At 43.4% G+C, this 13,053-nt stretch overlaps 1 protein-coding gene across 1 annotated transcript in view; it reads left to right on the top strand.

The window, feature by feature from the left end:
- Positions 1 to 13,053, top strand: part of TIAM2 (TIAM Rac1 associated GEF 2) — a 237,261-nt gene that overhangs the window by 163,841 nt on the left and 60,367 nt on the right. The window contains exons 12-15 of the mRNA XM_047769867.1: positions 1,507 to 1,611; positions 2,666 to 2,744; positions 4,708 to 4,800; positions 5,437 to 5,700. Of these exons, the coding sequence (XP_047625823.1) occupies positions 1,507 to 1,611; positions 2,666 to 2,744; positions 4,708 to 4,800; positions 5,437 to 5,700 (541 nt within the window). The remainder of the gene's footprint in view (positions 1 to 1,506; positions 1,612 to 2,665; positions 2,745 to 4,707; positions 4,801 to 5,436; positions 5,701 to 13,053) is intronic.

The raw sequence follows: 13,053 nt of genomic DNA, 5'->3' as shown, positions 1-13,053 counted from the left end.
GCCTTAACCGCTAGGCCATACCATCAGTGCTTACTAGATATGGATAACCTTTCATTTTAGCCCTCCTTTGTCACTTTGACTTAAGCCCTAGGAAACCAGATATTTCTATATGCAGCTTATTTTCTTAAGAATGCAGTTTTCTTTTACTCTGTTATGTACGGTGTTTATTCAGACAGCCAACAGCGTTGTTCTATAGCAGTGCTGTCAATTATTAAGTTTGTGAATATTCTGGAGTTACCATTGTGGCTCAGTGGGTTAACGCAATGTAGTGTCCATGAGGTTGCAGGTTCGATCCCTGGCCTTGCTCAGTGGGTTAAGGATCCGGTATTGCTGCAATCTGCAGAGTACATCACACATGAGGCTCAGGTCTGGTGTTGCTGTGGCTGTGGCGTAGACAGGCAGCTGCCGCTCCGATGCAACTCCTGGCCCAGGAACTTTCATATGCTGCAGATGCAGCTGGAAAAAAGAAAAAGAAAAAAAAAAGTTGGTAAATATTCTGACAGAGAATGTCAGATGTAGTGGGTGAATTCGACTCTGTTGGAGCCTAGGCTTGAGATGATTTCTCCTTGTTGAAAATGTGTATGGGAAAGACTGTGTGTGTATACATCTTTTTCCTTGTGAAAAGTTGATGGCGTAGGAGATTCCTAATTCTGAAATCTGTAGACTATGAGATCATTCACAGTTCACAAATCTCTGTACTTTAGTAATGGGAAACGACTTAAAATTAGGTACAGCCAATCTACCAGAAGAGAACATTTGCTGACAGTAAGATATGTTCTACTATCAGATATGTATGACCATAACTTCTTCAAACTACAGCTCTTGCTTTTAGTGATAAGCAATATCACTTATAGAAAACATCTTAAAAATAATTTGTATGAGTTCTTGCAGTGGCACAGTGGGTTAAGAATCTGACCACACATGGTCCAGCAGAAACCAATCTGACTAGGAACCTTGAGGTTGCGGGTTTGATCCCTGGCCTCGCTCAGTGGGTTAAGGATCTGGTGTTGCCGTGAGCTGTGATGTAGGTCACAGACGTGGCTTGGATCTGGTGTGGCTGTGGCTGTGGCATAGGCTGGCGGCTGTAGCTCCGATTAGACCCCTAGCCTGGGAACCTCCATATGCCACAGGTGCGGCCCTAAAAAGAAAAATAAATAATAATAATTTGACTGCAGGATCTCAGATCAATGCGGGGGTGTGAGTTCAGTCCCCACCTAGGTACAGTGGGTTAAAGGATTCGGCATTGCTGCAACTACAGCATAGGCAGCAGTTGTGGCTCTAATTCAGTCCCTGGCCTGGGAACTTGCATGTGCCTTGGGTGTGGTCATGAAAGAAAAAGAATTATTTTTCCCTTTTCTTTCTGCATACTTAAATTTGAGCTGTTAAGTAGTTTGAAGCAAATTATATAAGGTATTTCTTCTAGAAATTTCCAGTTTGATTTTTAATGAACACCGATGCATTTAGAAAGAACATTTAACATCTGAATAACTGTCTTTTTCCTCATAGATGAGGCAGTTGGAACCCAGCCACTATGGCCTTCAGCTTCGAAAATTAGTGGACGAAAACATTGAATACTGTATTCCTGCACCGTCTGAGTATATGCAAGAGCAGGTGAGTGTATATTGGCTTTGGAAAGGGACTTTGCAGCCCCTTCTGTGGGCCCTTAATTTTATTTATTTATTTTTATTTTTTAACTCAATGAATTTTATTACATTTACAGTTGTACAGTGATAATCACAACCCAATTTTATGGCATTTCCATCCCAAATCCTCAGCCCATCCCCTCATGCCCCAACCTGTCTCCTTCAGAAACCATAAGTTTTTCAAAGTCTGTGAGTCAGTATCTGTTCTGCAAAGAAGTTCATTGTGTCCTTTTTTTAGATTCCACATGTAGGTGATAGCATATGATGTTGGTGTCTCACTGTCTGACTGACTTCCCTCAGCATAATTTCTAGGTTCATCCATGTTGCTGCAAATGCCATTACTTCTTTCCTTTTTTTTTTTTGGTCTTTTTGCCTTTTCTAGGGCCGCTCCTGAGTCATATGGAGGTTCTCAGGCCAGGGGTCTAATTGGAGCTGTAGCCACCAGCCTACACCACAGCCATAGCAACGTGGGATCTGAGCCACATCTTCGATCTACGGCACAGTTCACGGCAACGCCGGATCCTTAACCCACTGAGGGAGGCCAGGGATTGAACCTGCAACCTCATGGTTCCTAGTCGGATTCGTTAACCACTGCGCCACGATGGGAACTCCTACTTCTTTCCTTTTGATGGCAGAGTAATATTCCACTGTGTATAGGTACCACATCTTCTTTATCCACTCCTCTGTCCGTGGACATTTAGGTTGCTTCCATGTCTTAGCTATTGTGCATGGTGCTGCGGTGGACACTGGAGTACATGTGTCTTTCCAAGTCATGGTTTTCTCTGGGTAGATGCCCAGGAGTGGGATTGCTGGATCACATGGTAATTCTATTTTTAGTTTTGTGAGGAATCTCCATACTGTTTTCCACAGGTTACACCAATGTGGGCTCTTAATTTAAAAAATATATAATTGGTTGGGGGGGTGTTCTGTTTTAATTTGGCTTCTAGTTTAGAAGCAGTCAAAATGCATTTCTAATATTACGACATTAAATCCTTGGATTGTGTGCTTTTTACCTTTTGTAGGTTTATGATGAAATAGAAGTCTTTCCGCTAAATGTTTACGACGTGCAGCTCACGAAGACGGGCGGCGTGTCTGACTTCGGTAAGGACAAGGAACACCCTTGGCAACCGTCTGGTCTGGTCCAGTCTTGTCCAGTTTGCCCTCGTCTGACCTAGTGTTTTTTTCTTTACGTTTTCAGAAATGATGACAATAGTTTCTAAGCTTTGGTTTCTCTTCCTTCATTTCTGCTTATGTATCTTAGCCAGCTAAAATGATATGTATTAATATTAGGGGGAAATGCCAGAATAATGAAAAGGAAGGAGTGGAAAAATGGAAAAGAAATTCCAAATGCTGGTGATAGGAACAACACGGTGGATTTATTGTGGGCCGGCTGTGGTTCTACGTGGATGAATTGGTGATTCACGTAGCAGTTCTTTAGCTTCTCACCCACCTCACTGCTTCCCTTCACTCCCTCCCCCACTCCCTCCTCTCAGATTGTATAAATCTGACCTGTCCTTCCAGAAGTAACTTTCTTCCAGAAGCCTTATCTGATTGCTTTGCCTTCAGTTTAATAATTAAGGGTCGGTATTATTTAATTCCTGCACTCCTGTTTGTCTGTGTTTAGCTTGGCTTTCAGCTCTTCACAGCCTGTGTTCACGTCTTAAGTTCCTCCCTGTCTTTTGTTCTATTTTTTATCGTAGAAACTTGATAATTAGATACTGATCAATAAATATCTCCATAGAAAGAGTATTTCTTATTAAATATGATGTAATTATTTTCCTTAAAACGACTCAAGCTGATCAAAAATCTCATCATCGTTTGTCATGTGTTACACTTTCCCTTGTTATGCTTTGTTCTGTTTCTTTTTCTTTTTTTAATGATAAAATTGACACGTTCTTGGAGTCTTAATTTTACGCCATCTGTTTGGACCCAAATGGTATGTTGGTTTTCCTTCTGAAGCTCCCTGAGGATTTTGTCCATGCTTTCATTGGCCTCTGCTCTCCACGGTCCTCTCCTCTCCACGGTGAATCTTCTTTGCGGATGAATGAAGGAAGGACGGAAGATACTTGCAAAGATACTTTTTGGTGACCACAATCTCCCCGGCCCTGCCTCAGGCACAGAGGAAACAGGGGAACATACCTCTCTTCCGGTATCAGAGGACCAAGACATGGAAATGTGTGTTCCAACCACAGAGACAGCGAGCTAGTCTCTGAGTGGGAAGATGCGTTCCCACGTGGTCCTCTTTAGGGCAAGCGCTGTATCCATTTGAGCGGTGTTCCGCCTGTTGAAAGTGCCTAGCCCCATCTAGAGTTGTTTCTTAACAAATATTTTGTATTGAAGCAAACTTTATTTCAATAAGATTGTCTTTTTTGGTTTCAACTTTTTAAAAAAAATTTTAAAAATTAAAATTGTAGTATAGAACATATTCCATAATGTTTACCTTCAAAACCAATGTTAAGTGTGATGGATATGACAGTTCAGTGTCATTAAATATATTCATTTTGTTGTGAAACCCTGAACACCGTCCATTCCAGAACTGCTTTTATTTTACAAAACTGGAACTCTGTTAAACAATAACGTATCTCATATAAGTGGAATCATACAGTATTTGTTCTTTTGTGGCTGGCTTATGTCACATAGCATGATGTCCTCAAGGTGTTTCTGTGTTGTAGCATGTGTCAGAATGCTCTTCCTTTTTTATGAGTGAATAATATTCCATGGTATGTATGTATATACCACATTCTGCCTATCCATTCATCTGTCAGTGTAGTTGGGTTGCTTCCTCCTTTTCGGTGTTGGTACTAAGGCTGCTCCAAACATGGATGTGTTGTCTCAAATTTGAAGAAGACTGTGCACTCATTTTTCTTAAGCCTTGCGATCCAACACGTTCCACTTTTTATGCCCCTGCTAGATATCGGTGCTTTCAAAATAGCTGTTGGTGAGACTTTCTAAACATCGCATGCTTGGGAGACTAGATTTTCAAGGAAATACTGCCAGTTGAGTTGGGGAAACTAATTAGTGTGATGAATGCAGACGTGCTTTCTCCCTTTATTTTCATTCCTAGGGTTTGCAGTGACCGCACAGGTGGATGAGCATCAGCATCTCAGCCGCATATTCATAAGCGATGTTCTCCCTGACGGCCTGGCGTACGGGGAAGGTGCGTGCGACACACGGCGTCTCTCTTCTCTCTGAGTTGAAAACTGTGCAACGCAGTCTGTCTAGGGAAATTTTCTTACGGTTTTGCCAGGAAAGAGTTTCTCCTAAAATTTTAAAGAAAGTAAACTTCATGGTTTAATTGAAAATGCTTATGCATGTACATACATATATATGTATGTATATATGTGTGTGTGTATATATATGTGTGTATATATAATCAGAGAGAGAGAATTTGTGTGTGTGTGTTTGAAGGAGAGAGAATGTACACACACGAAGAGAATATACGTGCGTATGTACAGATGGATGAGAAAGAGACGGTGAGAGCCAGCGAGGCACACAGACGTAGATAATTGTTATTCTCCAGGGCATCGACCGTCAGACACATAGAGGAATTTTTCATTCCAGTGACCCTCAGACTATTTCTTCCAGTACTGCTGTTGAGAGAACTGAAATTTGCTCTGTCATCACTGGAATCTGAATACTGTCCGTTTCGGCGCTTTCTTTGAAGGAAGCCACAGAAAGGTCCCTGAGCATAGCAGGTGGTTTGAGTTGGCAGCTGTCTTCCACCCTAAAATTTCTTTCTTTCAGTAATCTCTCTCTCTTTCTTCTTCCTCCATGTCCCCTTCTTCCTTCTCAGGGCTGAGAAAGGGCAATGAAATCATGACCTTAAACGGGGAAGCCGTGTCTGATCTTGACCTCAAGCAGATGGAGGCCTTGTTTTCTGAAAAGAGCGTTGGGCTCACTCTGATTGCCCGGCCACCGGACACAAAAGGGACTCTGTGCTCTTCCTGGTCAGACAGTGACTTGTTCTCAAGGGACCAGAAGGGTCTGCTGCCCCCTCCTAACCAGTCCCAGCTTCTGGAAGAATTCCTGGATAACTTTAAAAAGAATACAGCAAATGGTAAGGTTTTGTTCTTTCTTCCTTCTTCACTGCTGGTATCACCAGCTAATATTTTTAGGCTGTAATTTTGCTTTGCAAACTTAGATTATTTAAGCTGTTCAGAGAATGTTTTCTCATTTCTGAGGAGAAGAACACAGATGCCAACCAAGTAGATTTGATTAAAAATTCCAGGCACTTTGGTAATTATAACACTTTGGTGAAAATAGAAAATAATTGTTTTTGCACAAAATAACATGCTCTAAAATTGCAGTCTTAAAAAATTTCCCCTGTGATATTTAGTATTGTAATTACTTTGTGCTTGAAGGTGGAAGAAAGCCAACATAAATGCCAAAGTTGATTTTTCTGTTGAGTGTAAGGTTAAAAAACATTTTGCAGAAACTTACTGAGTTTTAAGAACAGTTGATGCAATTCAACTCCTACCTCTTTTGTTGCATACTACTTTCTCAATAAACTGCAAACTTTTAATGTAGGTCATGAATATTAAAAGTTTGTAGAGGCCTACAAATGAAAAGTTGTATGCCAGTATATTTTCCTGAGGGTAAGATTTCCACATGAGACAATCATTTGAAGTTTTGGATTTCTGAGCTTATTTTTCGTGTGTATTTCATGTTTTGCAGTCAAGTAAATTAGAGGCTTCGGCTCATACTGAAAACCTGTGGTTTCCCTCTGTGCGGCTGGAGGAAGCTGCTTGGGCCCCACAGGAGACCAAGCATGGGGTCTTATATTAGAAGCACAAGAAGTAATTTTTATGTGTAGTTACAATGATAAAAGATTTCCATTGGAAATCTCTGAATGTAAAAAGGAATGAAAAACACAAAAAGGGAAATTATTAGGATCGATTTAATTATAAAGCAAGTTTTGAGGTCATTTTTTGGAATTAATCAGATTATAAGATTGGTGATTCAGAAGTTCCCTTGTGGTGTGGCAGGCTAAGGATCCAGTGCTGTCACTGCAGTGGCGCATGTTTGGTCCCCGGCCCGGGAACTTCCACATGCCTCGAGTGTGGCCAAAAACGAAAACGAAGATTTGTGATTTAGTGAGGGAGATGCTGCCTCTTCCTCTTCCCTTGAGGCTTACCTCCAATTTAAAACACCATGACATTGACCACTGGCGTGTAAAAGCCAGGGTCGTGAAACAAAAATTATGATGAGCTAATTACTTGGTGATGTTCGGGCCGTCACTCAGCCACTCTGGGCTGCTCTCAGAGTATTCCGTATAAGACATCGCGTGTCCATTGCTGGCTTCATTATTCCTGAGGGATACATTCATTGCCCGTTCCATCACTACATAAAGAAATCACTGCAAAGTGAGGCAAAATACTTTGGGTACTTGCGGGAGTGAATTTCTATAGAAAGCAGCAAAACCAGCACATTTATCTTTTAAAAAAAAAAAAACTTAAGGATCAAGCAGGTCAGTGAAGCTCGTTTTTCCCTTTTTTTTTCTTTGTTTTTTTTTTTTTTTTTTGGTACAAGGAAACGGCCTAAGAGGATCGCTGGATGTGTTAGTTGGCTGTTCGAGTACGTGTCCTTGGGGCCATTTTAATGGGCTGGGCTTTGTCATATACCCAAGGGATGCCCCGTCCGTGTGTGCAGGTGGCTTAGCACAGGCAGATGGTGGTGGTGCTTTTCCACACTGGTCCTGCCACAGGTACCCCCACGGCTACGGTGACTGTTTCTGAGCATCCTCCTTCCCGAGGCGGTTTACTCCCAGCGGGGAAAGAGCCACTGTCCCCTCCCTGGTTTCCTGTGCTCTTTGGGGATGGAGCAGCTTCTCCCCAGGGCTTTACTGACTGTCCCCACTCTGGTCCAGAGTAACGCACTTGTGTTGGAAACAAAACAACCACGATGCATTGCTTCCCCAGCTGCTTGGCAAATACAGAATTCATTTACTTATTTCCTTTTTCTTTTTTTGGCCACACCCATGGCATATGGAAGTTCCCAGGCCAGGGATCGAATCCAAGCCTCAGCTGCAACCCACGCCACAGCTGCGGCAATGCTGGATCTTTCACCCACCATGCCCACGGGAACTCCAGAATTTCTTTTCTTGTTGAAATAGTTGTACAGCTTGTGAAGGAAGTTGAATGCCTGGGAGTGGCCATCTCAGAAGGAAGCCTGTCTGTTTCTAAGGTTGACAGAGAAGAGGAGGAGGGGGAGAAATAGAGAGATAAAAGAGAGAAAAAAGAGGGAGCCTCTTAGCCAAGGCTAACATCTCAGTGATGGGAGAAGCCCGTGTTTGTGGAGGCAGGGAGGTGGGTGGTGTGGTGACGGCACACAGGCTTCGAGTCCCACCTGATTCAGGTCAGGGCCTGCCCTTTGCAGGTTGTGCGACCTTGGGGCCGCAGTCAGCTAGGGAGGAGTGGGCATGAGTGGATGACACCCCAGCTTCTGTGCCCCCTGCCGAGACAGTTCTGGGTTGGAAATGATTGAGTTGCTCTTCAGGCTCTGTGCTTTTCTAAAACTGAAGCATCCTACCAGGATTTGAGATCCATAGACATGCACAGTGTTTAGGGAAATAGTTTGCAGACTTCGTAGTGCTTAAGACTCACCTGAAGAGTTTGCTAAAATACAAAGTCCTGGGGTCAGAGAGCCCCCTTCAGGTGGTCTGGAGTAGTGCCAGCACTCTCACCGACCAGGGTTCGCTCACACTGCCCAGGCCAATGGCCTATGGGGAGGTGGTCTGACCCTCAGCAGTCAGACCTACCCTTTCCTGAAGGCTTCTCTGCCCAGGTTTTGAGGATTAAATGAGATAATAGATATAAAGTCCCCTGCAAATGATAGCGGGTGTGCCTGTGTGTGTTGTGCTCTCAATCAGGGGTTACAGACCCCAAGCCTGCACCACAGTCCTCAGTGAGCACAGGAGGCAGTGGGCTGACTTCTTAGTTCCCTGCATTCATTCCTCAGCCCACCCTTGGGAGATGGTCCCATTGAGCAGATTGATACACCAAGAAGCAGAGGACTTCCAGTAGTCCTGGCTTGCTGTGACATCCCAGTGACACTGGGAGGAGTGGCTCAGGCAGGGACGCCCTGGGAGCTGATGGGTGCTCAATATTGGGTTCCTTCGTTATCCTTAAATGACCATTGATTCTGGCCTTTAAGGGTTAGAATTTCTGTTCTAGTTATCCAACATTGTCTAGAGGCTGTCTTTGACTTGAGTGGAAATATCATCTGTAAAGACTTTTTATAGCGAGAATTAATTCCACCACTGGAATTCCCTAGGGAAGCCAATGTTATTTTTGAGCCAACAAGGCCACCATTGAAGGGATGAGATGTGCCAGCCCTGTTGAGACTGGGCTCCTGTTAAAGCTGCTTTTTGATTTATATTGAAAACCCCTTTTTGAGTGTATGCCCTCTTTTGAAAAATTCCAACAGCTTTTAAGCGAGTCTCATTGGGCATAGAGTTTCTGTACAAAATCTTTAGGTAAACATTGAACTTGATGTGGCATTAATGTATTCTCTACCTATAAACAGCTGTTCATACGGCCCCCGTAGGGTTGGGGGGTGTTTAACAGCAGGCGAAATAGGAAAGACCTATGTTCCTGCTTCCATTTAGATAATGTCAGCCCCGCAGATGCTTCTTACCGGATGATGAAGGTAATTGCAGCCCAGGGTTCCTTTTTTAATTCCCTGCCCGACTTTGAATCACTCTCTTTTTAAATTGATGTATGAGTAGTACAGAGTCTGAAACTACCAGGAGCCACTTAGATGCAAATTTGCTCTTTGGAATGAATGGCTCCTGGGAATGTCTGTGTCCATGACGGAGATTTTCACCAGTGGCAGAGTCAGCCGGCTCTGATGTGGCAAACCCACTCAGTTCCTGTTTATGAGAGTGAGGGCATTTCGGCTTCCATCGCCTGGTCTAGGATGACTAACGGCATTGAGCTCAGAAAATGCCCTGTTTGTGTGTGAAACTGCTAGTATGGAATCTGTATGGCTGCCACCCCAGATTTCCAGATGTCAAAACATATTCAAGTTCCTAAAGATGGTTGGTCCCTAAAAAAAATTACAAAAAAAAAAAAAAATCTGGGTGGAGGTGTTCCTGCTGTGGCACAGTGGGTTAAGAATCTAACTGCAGTGGCTTGGGTGACTGAGGAGGTGCAGGTTCAATCCCCAGCCCAGGAGCTTCCACTGGCCGTGGATGCGGCCATTAAAAACGAAGATCTGAGTGGGAAATACTGATTTGACCAGGACACAGAGCCCTTTGGGCTTCGAATTCTGAGTTTCCTACGATGGTGCCGAAGGCAGTTTTCAGTTTCTTCAGCGTTAGTGGGCACATGGCTTCCTATTAGCCATGAAGGGGACTGTGGTCTTTGGATGCTAAGTCTCTTAAGAGAACTTAGTGTTGTTAGGAAACTTCTTTTCCTTTTTCTCGTTTTCATTCATTCATTTATTCACCTGTTTCTTTACTTTTTGCTAAATGTTGCAGGTATATGAAATGAGTTAGATATTATTATTTTCTATCCTCAAGGAGCTTCTCGGTTGAGCAGGAAAAAGTAAAACACTTGTAAATAAGAACTTGCATTTGAAAAAAAAATACTTTTCCATAAAGAGAACTGGAGGTGGAATTCCCACTGGTTTTTCTGCGTATTTGGAGGAAAGGGGTCCAAAAGAGAGGTCTAGGAATTGGAAGGGTTAGCGTTTAATCTGTGCATGGTGGGTCCACAGGTGGATGGGGGTGGGGGAGAGCATTTCACATACAGCGTGCAGCCTGGCTCTCTGTGAAGAGAAAACAGCATTGGGAGGCGTGTTGGGACCCGATTGTATTAAAACCCTGAATTCCTGGAATTTATAGCAAACGTACCGTGACATGTAGCTGAAGAAGCTGGCGACTATTCCATTACTTTCCCCTGCCTTATAGAAAATACAGAGAATTCAGTCACTTAAGGAGCACTAAAGTGTGGTGTGAAATCCGTCCAGGGTAAATACCCCACCCTCTGCACATTGGCTTTCTTATTCCACTATTATAGCTTCATTCCTTTGGCTCTTAAAATATTGTTGTTTTTAAATGACCAGAAATCCCTTAAGTAAGTACTCAAATCCAAGTTTTTTTGCGGAAAGAAAGAATAAATGAATTACCGTCGGTGCCCTTTGCAGAGTGCTTCTCTGCATTGTGAAGCCGTGTCCACTAATGGTGTGGTCTTTGGGGACGTGGCTGGCCTGGCGTAGGGACGGCTGGTGGTGAGGAGTTAGGTGCCGGTAGCATAGAGAATGAGGCAGTGTTGCAGCTGAGGGAGAAGCTAGTGAATAAAGTTTGCCAGCATTTTGAGTAAAGCCAGTCCTGTATTCTCTCTCCTAACATAAAATGCACATTCACCTTTCAGGTAAAAATCTCCAGAATTTCTCTGAAGCAGGCAGTATGCAATTTCTGTTGGCTGTGTCACTTTTAATAGCTGTTTGAGAGTTCGGGATGTTTGGATTGAATCGAGACTCCCGTGTGTGCAGAGTGAGCCAGATTGCTATAAGGTAGTGGTTGTGTGAAACGGTGGTGGCTGCTGCTGGAAAGAGGGACCGTTGCAGAGCATGTTACATAGAAGGAGGAAAGCAAAGAGACCTGACTGTGCCTGTGGCCGTGGCGAGTACTGACTTTGCCGAATGATGCTTGCGTGCGTTTCCACTTCAGTTCCCCTTCTTTTGGAAGGGCCTCAGAATGAATTATGTTCCTGACTTTATTCCTCCCTCTGAAGGAATCGAGACGCAGGAAGGATTTGGGATGGATGTCTCCTTTTTAGCTCTTGCTTCTTGAGACAGCTGTATTGTGGCTGTATCTTTAATTTTTTTTGGATTGGAATACATAGGCATGGTACAAAATTCTAGCCATGATAAAAGTTAAACCATGATAGATAAGTTCCCTAAACTATAGAGTTGAGAGGCGAAGAGCAGGGACACTAGCCAGACAACCTGGGTGTAAGTCTTGGCTCCAGACTCGCCCACATACTAGGTATGTGGCCTTGGGTGGGCAAGTCACTTAAGCCCTCTCTGCTGTGTTTCTTTTCTTTTTCTTTCTTTTTTTTTTTTTTTTATTGTCTTTTTAGGGCTGCACCAGCAGCGCATGGATGTTCCCAGGCTAGGGGTCGAATCAGAGCTGCAGCTGCCAGCCTACACCACAGCCACAGCAACACAGATTCGAGCCACATTTGCGACCTACACCACAGCTCATGGCAATGCCAGATCCTTAACCCACTGAGCAAGGCCAGGGATCGAACCTGCATCCTCATGGATACTAATCTGGTTTGTTACCACTGAGCCACGACAGGAACGCCTCTGGTGTGTTTTTGTAGCTGTCAAATAGTCTAGGATTTTTATGGGATCAAGGAACTAATATTTGGAAAGAGCTAGACAGTGCCTGGCACATAGTAAAGGCCACATAGTGTTAGTTAAATAAAATAGATATTTCTCCCACCCCATTCTTGGCCACCCAGTTTCTCTGCCAAATGTAATCCTTGTTCCTAGTTTCCTTCTCATCCTGTTGGAGACTCTTCAGTGTTGGGGGAAAGGGTGCAGTAATTTTCTCCTTGGTTTTTACTGCGCTATCTTCATCACGGCTGTGGTGAGCAGAATAACGGCCCCGCAAGAATGTCCACAGGCCCGGAACCTGGGAATATGGCAAAAGGGACTTCAAAGATGTGATTAGATTAAGGGTCTTGAGATAGGAGATTATCCTGGCTTATCTGGATGGGCCTCATGTAAGGACCAGGTCTTTCTAAGAGTCAGAATCAGGGAAGGTGTGATGAGGTGATGTGGGCCTGTGAGCCAGAGGATGCAGGTGGCTTCTGGAAGCCCATGAGGCCTGGAAACACTCTTTCCTTGAACCTCCAGATGGAATACATCCCTGCTGACCAGTTTTAGTCTTCCGACCTCTAGAACTCTAAGATAATGTGTTTACATGTCAAGCATTGTGTTTGGTGGCAGAGATACAGAAAGAAAGAACCACAATTCCCACTTTCAGGGTAGGCAGGCTGTGGGAGATAGACATGGGACAGATAACGATTAATCCGCTGTCATAATTGCTCTGGTTCTGTGATTGCTAAACTTGTTATAGATCCTTTACTGTAAAAAGTTATCAGGGACCCTAAAGAGCTTAGTTGTATTAGTATCTAGCAATATTTACTATATTAAAATTTAAATCAAGACATTTAAAATTTATTAAAATTTATTTTAATGTAACAACAGTGAATCTACTTCATATACACAATAAGCATGTTTTTTTTCCCCTTGTTTTTTTTTTTTTTGGTGACACGTGGAAGTTCCCAGGCCATTGATCAAACCTCTGCCACAGCAGTGACAGACCAAATCCTTAACCTGTTGAGCCACTAGGGAACTCCACAATAAGCATATATATTTTTTTCTATTTATGGCC

This window comes from Phacochoerus africanus, chromosome 2 (genome assembly GCF_016906955.1).
Source record: "Phacochoerus africanus isolate WHEZ1 chromosome 2, ROS_Pafr_v1, whole genome shotgun sequence".
NCBI classification, from domain to species: Eukaryota; Metazoa; Chordata; class Mammalia; order Artiodactyla; family Suidae; genus Phacochoerus; species Phacochoerus africanus.
This window is presented reverse-complemented; position numbering and strand designations above follow the sequence as displayed.